Here is a 7,284-nt window from a genome sequence, read left to right on the forward strand (position 1 = left end):
TGTCAAGCAATTGTTTAAATTTTACCGAAAAGCCTATATTAAATTACTTAATGACAGCTTAGCCCGTACATTACAACATGTTGAATAGATCTTGAATAACTAGGTCTAATTAGGCTAGTTAAAATGAATACCTAATCAGTGATCATTAACAATACTGCACTGGGTTGTTTTGACCCAGCAGTTGGGTTAAATGTTTAACCCAACCTTCTGGGTAGTTTTAGTTAACTCAACTGTTGTTTAAAAATATATGGCTGGCTTCAACTGAACTCAAAATAGGTTGCAAATAAAAAATCAGACACATACTAGAGGCATCAGCAAAAATCAAAAGGTGAACATTTATTTACAACCACTTAAAAAATATATTATCGAATTTGTATTTATTAATCTTATTAAATGTTAATTTATTGAACATATATTAATACATTTCCAATCTATTTTGGGGTCATTTTAAGCCAGAAATATAGTAATTTTACTATATTTGTGGGATTTTACTATTAAGTGGAAAGAGTTAAGCAGTAAAACTCAAGTGCTGTGGGTCAAAGTCATAGTTGCTGAGTTTGTCCTTATTTCACCCAGCACTGGATTGTTTCAACCCAGCGTTTTTTAGAGTGTGGGTATCATTACTCTGGCTTTTGGAATATTTAGTTTATTTATCTGAATTTTGAGCCTGGTTTAGTGAGTTTCATGCATAGTTTTAGTTAATTTAGTTACGAAGTGAAAAATTAAAGTGTATAAAAACATGCAGCAACAGAAATGAAATTCATATACAGTAAGCTTGTTCTGTTTTATTATAATGCTTTTCAATGTAAAATAACAACCTCCAGAAAATTGGAGGGATAACACAAGAAATAAATTATACAATAATATGAACATGGGCATTTTTGCATTATAACATATATGCAAGAAAAAACATAAGGGAAAACTTCCCCTTTCTGCCAGGGAAAATAATGTCCACCACAAAAAATGATGAGTTTACCTCACAGTTAATATAATGTTGATAATCATGCTGTACAAAATCTTTGATTAGAATTCTTTTAAAAACATTAAAATATTTTTGGTGCCATTTGTCACATTTGTCCCAGAGCTAAAGCTACAATATGCTGGATGAATCAACGCTTTAGTTACTAACTCCAATGTATTTTCTGTATTAAAGGCCCATGAAAGCAAATAATTGCTGTTCTCTCTTTTACTGGTGTGAATGTTTCCAGCCAAACCCTTATAATTAGTACTTTATAGGAATGTCCATCTCATGCTTTATTTATCTTTGTGCAAAACTGCATAAATAAATACATTCTTAACATAAAGAGTGCAGCACATGCTTTAATAAAGGGGCCCAGTGAGATCCTCTATAGTCCACTACGTAGGCCTCCTGTTTTTATTGATGTATACTCGGATTCAGACTCTACTGACAGGATTCTTCTCAGAGCTGGGGAAGGAATGGATCTCCCAGCAGCGAAAAGTGCTTTCCTTAAACTCTGTTGGACGTTTGGTGAGGAAGTAAAGCTTTTGGAGGACGGAACGACGAAGAAGAATGTAGACCCATGGGTCCAGTATTTGGTTCCAGGATGCTATCCGCACCCCCATAATCATTAAGGTCTTATAAGTGGCAAGGTCATCTCCAATAGAGCCCTCAAACGACTGTTTCACTGTAATTAGGCCAACAATCTAGAGTTAAGACACAAAGACAATACATGATAAGGATTGTGACAAAATATCAAGGTTCAAGAAATGCATAATCAAGTTTATTTAAAATATCAGGTGCTTTCCAATTCATACACTTATACTATTCTATGCCATTTTGTTATAAACTGTTCAAAAAAAAGTTTACCTTAAATAATATGTTTCATTTAAAAAAAAGCTAAGGTTCAAACGCTCACTGATGCACCAGAAGGAAACACAATGCATTAAGACCGGGGGTAAAAACTTTTGATCAGGGAAAATTTAACTCATTTTGTCTTCTGGGTATGTCTTGTAAGTATCTTCTATAACTTCTGAAGGGCAATACTAAATGACAAAATATGATATTTAGGCAAAGTAAGAAAATTTTACACATCTTCATTCTGTTCAAAAGTTTTCACCCCTGGCTCTTAATGCATTATTTTTTCTTCTGAGGCATCAGTGAGTGTTTGAACCTTCTGTGATAGTTGCATATGAGTCCCTCAGTTTTCCTCAGTATGAAAGGATGGATCTCAAAATTATACAGTCAATGCTGGAAAGGGTTCAAAAACACAAAAATGCTGACAAACCAAAGAATTTGTGAGACCTTGTGAGACATTTTGTTTAGGACAAACAAGAGATTCATGAACAACTATTACTGAAAAAAAAAAAAAAAACAGCTATGGATCATTCAGGTTACCACACACAGTAATAAAAATCAATTGTATGTAAACTTTTGAACAGGGTAATTTTTTATAAATTCTTTATAAAATTATTTTGTCTTGTGGACTACATGTAAACATCTTTTATCTGAAATATCTTATTCAGGTCAGTACTAAGTAACATGCATTTTGTATGATTCCTCTTATTTTGGTCACATAATTGACATTTTTAACCTATATTTGCCAAAAATAACATTTGCTTATATGTGACCCTGGACCACAAAACCAGTCATAAGGTTAAATTTTACAAAACTGAGATGTATACAGCATATGAAAGCTCAATAAATAAGCTTTCTATTGATGTATGGTTTGTTAGGATAGGACAATATTTGGCCAAGATACATCAATTTGAAAATCTGGAATCTGAGCGTGCAAAAAAAACAAAATACTGAGAGTTGTCCAAATTAAGTTCTTAACAATGCATATTACTAATCAAAAATTACATTTTGATATATTTATAGCAGGAATTTGACAAAAAATCTTCATGGAACGTGATCTTTACTTAATTTCCTAATGATTTTTGGCATAAAAGAAAAATCAATAATTTTGACCCATACAATGTATTTTTGGCTATTGCTACAAATATACCCCAGCGACTTAAGACTGGTTTTTGGAAATGCACAAAATAGGTCACAGAAATGATTACTTTGTGGCTATTTGAGATTCTTTCTGTGTTTTCAGCACATTTGGATGGCAGAAACAGCACTTTTGTTGCCAAAGTCTTGTCACGTTTTTTCAAAAATATCTGGGCAGTGATTTCAAAGACTCTCAACATAAAAATGCAAAAAATCAGAGCGAAAACGTGGGCAGTACATTAACTAAACTTGTCTAATAAAGATCTGCCGCTACCTATATAGTCTTTACATATATATATATATATATATATATATATTAGTTTAATTTATTTATACGTATAGTACCTGTATGTGTAAGCGCTATTTAGTTTTGCATGTAATTTATGTTTTTGTGCTGATTTTAACTACAGTGTGTTGTAAAAACAGTTTGTAGTGGTTTTATGCTTTTGATCTTATACCAGCATTGGTTTGGCCCATTTTTTATGATAGGGCTTCACTTGCAGTTGAACTACTGCAACCGCTCATACTCACCAGAAGAGGGCTCCAGCAGATACAAGATGTGACCATAATGCCCACAAGTTGCACCACCATCTCAATATCATGGGATCGAGCTGACCTATGGTTGCAGGGTTTCTTTCGTATTCTCGCTAACACCAGCGTCAGTCCACTTATGGTGTTACACACCAAAGCAACAGCAAGGGATGTCAACCCCAGTCCTGAGAACAACATAACAAAGGCAACATCTGCCTTCTCTGTGTCATCCAGCACTTTAATAAAACACCAGGTTCCAGGATACTGGTAGGTATATGAACCCAGCTGAAAGCAGGGCAGAAGGGCAACGCAAAGAGCTGCTAACCAGATCACAGAAAGAGAGAGCTTAGTCCTTGCCGTCGTAACCAGAGACGCATGGAGCAGTGGCTTTGTCACCCCTAAACACCTTTCGGCTGCCATGGCGCAACCGAGAAAGAGCGGACATAGTCCGAAGAACACCATGCTGCCTCCTAGGAACTGGCATAGTGGGTCCGCCCGGTTGTATTCTTCAGAGGGTACACCTCCTGAAAGATACAGCCTCATGACTATTGAGCCAGGTATAACATGTCCCACAAAGTCTGTGGCCACCAGAGAGCTGGCAAACAGGAGAAAGGCTTTGGATCGTCGACGTAGGCGGGCGTACGCATTTGCAAGGATGAATAAAGCCACAATGTTAGACAGGATTCCCAGGGTCATTGAGAGCATCGCAGCTATGGGGCCGCTCAGGATGGGTCTCGCCGAGGTGACATTCTCGGGATCGGCAAGTGATGGAGAGGTCGGCTGTCCTTCCCATTGACTGTCATTGGAAAATGGGCTGAGTGGCGCAGCGCCTGATGTATTGCAGTGATGCATGACTAACTCAGAGGAGTGTGCTGCTGCGGGGCTCCCATCTTCATGTAGAGCTGCTGAAAGGGTGGAGAAATATATCTTAGAACAATTCATCTGAAAGACCCCAAGAAATCAAAACTGTACACTCTTAAAAATAAAGGGTGTTTTCGCAGTGATGCCATAGAAGAACCTTTTTTAGTTCCCCAGAGGACGTTTCAGTGAACAGTTCTTAAAAGAACCATTTTGAAGAACATTTTAAAAATCTAAGAACCTTTTCTGCATTTGAAGGTTCCATGTATGTTCAAGCTTCTTCATGGAACCATCGATGCTAATAAAGAACCTTTATTTTTAAGAGTGTAGTATTAACAATTTTTAATGCTGATGTGCTAATTTAATTTTAGCCAGTTTTGAAAGCTTTCTCTTTCTTGCTTTCTGAATACATTTATACTTTTTAAAAAATACAACAGTGAGCATTATTCCCAAATAAACATTTCAAAATATATAATAATGTGTTAAATGTAGTGAGTTGTCTAGTAATAATCTTTGAAACAGCACTGTAATTTTAATCCAATTTTGTGCAAAATGGACGTCAATCAATTAATGGGTCAAGAAAGAGATTACTGTCAGTAAATGTAGTACGTTATTTTATGGATACAGTTCATCCACATACATTGAACAGTATACATACTGTATAATGCAGCAACAGTAAACAAGTTTGTACAGAAAAAGACTAAAAATGCTGCAGTAAAAACATGTCAATTGGATAACTGTAGCTCACCTTACATGGACAAAAACTGTAAATATAACATCATATATCACATTTTACTATAAAATGTTGGCTGTTTTTTTTGGAACATTTGATTTATAAAAAACATCTGATAAAAACTGAGTGAAAACTGTACACCATGTTTGTCTTTTCTGTATCACTTGTATTATTATGGTGGTGTTTAGTAGTATTTTAGGGCAAAAACACAATTTTAAGGTTATAGTTTAAAATATGTGACGTGACCATGGACCACAAAACCAGTCATAACTTTAACTGATTATACATCTGAAAGCTGAATAAATAATCTTTCTACTGATGTATGGTTTGTTAGAATAGGACTATATTTGGCCGAGATACAACTATTTGAAAATCTGGAATCTGAGGGTGCCAAAAAAAAAAAGAAATTCAAAATATTGAAGAAAATAGCCTTTAAAGTTGTCCAAATGAAGTTCTTAGCAATGCATATTACTGATCAAAAATTAACTTTTGATATATTTATGTAATATATTTACAAAATACATTCATGAAACATGATCTTTACTTAATATCCTAATGATTTTTGGCATAAAAGAAAAATCGATAATTTTTACCCAATGTATTGTTGGCTATTGCTACAAATATACCCGTGCTACTTAAGACTACTCAAGGTTTTGTGGTGCAGGGTCACATATTAACATCATATAAATTATTGAAATACAGTTATAAAAGTAGACTTCAAAAATATGTTTTTGCAGTGAAGCCAAAGAAGAACCATTTTTGGTTCTCCAAAGAATTTTTCAGGGAACAGTTCTTAAATGAATAATTTTGAAGAACATTTTTTAAAAATCTAAAGAAATCTTTTCCACTATAAAGAACCTTTTCTGCATTTGAAAGTTTCCATGGATGTTCAAGGTTCTTCATGGAACCATCAATACCAACAAAGAACCTTTATTTTTTAAGAGTGTATTGTATAAAGGCACCATTATGCCATTCTGTACTGGAAACATTGTCAATGTTTAAACATAATTTTTCATGGTGAATTTCTGACAACAATGGCTGGCCATTTTTTATCACAAATTAAGTTGCCTATTTTTACAGTAGAATATGCCAAACTTCTTACATTTTTAAAAATAAAGGTTCTTTATTGGCATCTATGGTTCCATGAAATACCTTCAACATCTGTTGAAGCTTTTCATTCCACAAAAGGTTCATTATACTGGAAAAAAAGGTTCTTTAAATCAAACTTAGAATTAGTTTAAACCTTTACTTAAAGGTTTTGTATGGAACCCCGTGGAAGCTTTATTTTTAAGAGTGTATTTAAACAGGAAATTAATTTCATGCAATCTTTAATACACAAACACAATTGCAACTCTTTTAGATTATGTTTGCCATACATTCATACTGTCATCTACAAATTTATACGAAATAAAATTAAATCAGGGAAGAGCTATTAAGGGCCACGCCAAAGGCTTACAGCTGAGAGAAACAGGCATGTTCTGACAGAAGCTACTGAAAGCCACAAATCGTTTAAAAACATTCCTCAAGGTTCATTCGCCTGCGTTTGACCTCTCAATGTTATGTTTTCGTCCTGGAGTCAACATCTCAACATCTCCCCTGAAGAATGCTACAGTGAGTCATTTTATAATGAGCCATATTTAGTTGGCTGCACGGGTGCATTAAAAAGCACTCATCCAGAAACGATAGAAATTGCATGTTACAACAAAGTTGGGCTCCTGTAAAACAGCATCTATTTACAGCTGCACTCAATGAAGACCAATACAAGTCCTTACCGTCAACGAATATCCAACATCGTGTCAAAAAACAAGATAGCTTGCGTGAATAAAAGTTAAAAAAAGTTCTATTTTGCAAACATTTTATATGCAAAAGTAAAGATACTTTTGAACTAAATAAAAATGTAAATTACTGTTAAAAATAAAATTATGTCTAAAAAATGTTAGAACTGGTGAATGCAGAAGAAAAAGGGTGCATCGTCATATCCATGTATTCCATACGAGCGCCTGGTCATCTTTAATAAAAGAAAAAAGTAATGCAGGTTCATCTAGGTTGAAAAAAAATCCTCATAAGAGAATAATATGTCGTTTTAAATGCAGATGAATAGATTCGTAGTTTCGCCGCGGTACATTCCACCAGCGGACGAAAGGACGCGCGCACTCGGAACAGCCGCTTCAGTACAGTGTGTTTCTGACGGAAACATGCGGGTGACTAT

The 7,284-nt window shown here is 34.7% G+C and overlaps 1 protein-coding gene across 1 annotated transcript; it reads right to left on the minus strand.

Annotated features, from left to right (window-relative positions):
* Window positions 1–841: 841 nt before the first annotated feature.
* On the minus strand, window positions 842–4,383 carry ptger1a (prostaglandin E receptor 1a (subtype EP1)). Its single transcript, XM_073852432.1, has 2 exons — window positions 3,485–4,383; window positions 842–1,665 (listed from the first exon to the last, which is right to left on the minus strand). Exons 1-2 carry the CDS (start codon window positions 4,334–4,336, stop codon window positions 1,396–1,398), a joined length of 1,122 nt encoding a protein of 373 aa, XP_073708533.1. The 5' UTR covers window positions 4,337–4,383; the 3' UTR covers window positions 842–1,395.
* Window positions 4,384–7,284: the final 2,901 nt, after the last annotated feature.

This window comes from Garra rufa, chromosome 12, assembly GCF_049309525.1.
Source record: "Garra rufa chromosome 12, GarRuf1.0, whole genome shotgun sequence".
NCBI classification, from domain to species: Eukaryota; Metazoa; Chordata; class Actinopteri; order Cypriniformes; family Cyprinidae; genus Garra; species Garra rufa.

Excerpts from the sequence above, each read along its gene's own strand:
- ptger1a (XM_073852432.1), bottom strand. The coding sequence starts at position 4,336 with ATGCATCACTGCAATACATCAGGCGCTGCGCCACTCAGCCCATTTTCC. Across the intron at positions 1,666-3,484 it reads TCTGCTGGAGCCCTCTTCTG|ATTGTTGGCCTAATTACAGT; the intron begins GTGAGTATGAGC and ends TCTTAACTCTAG.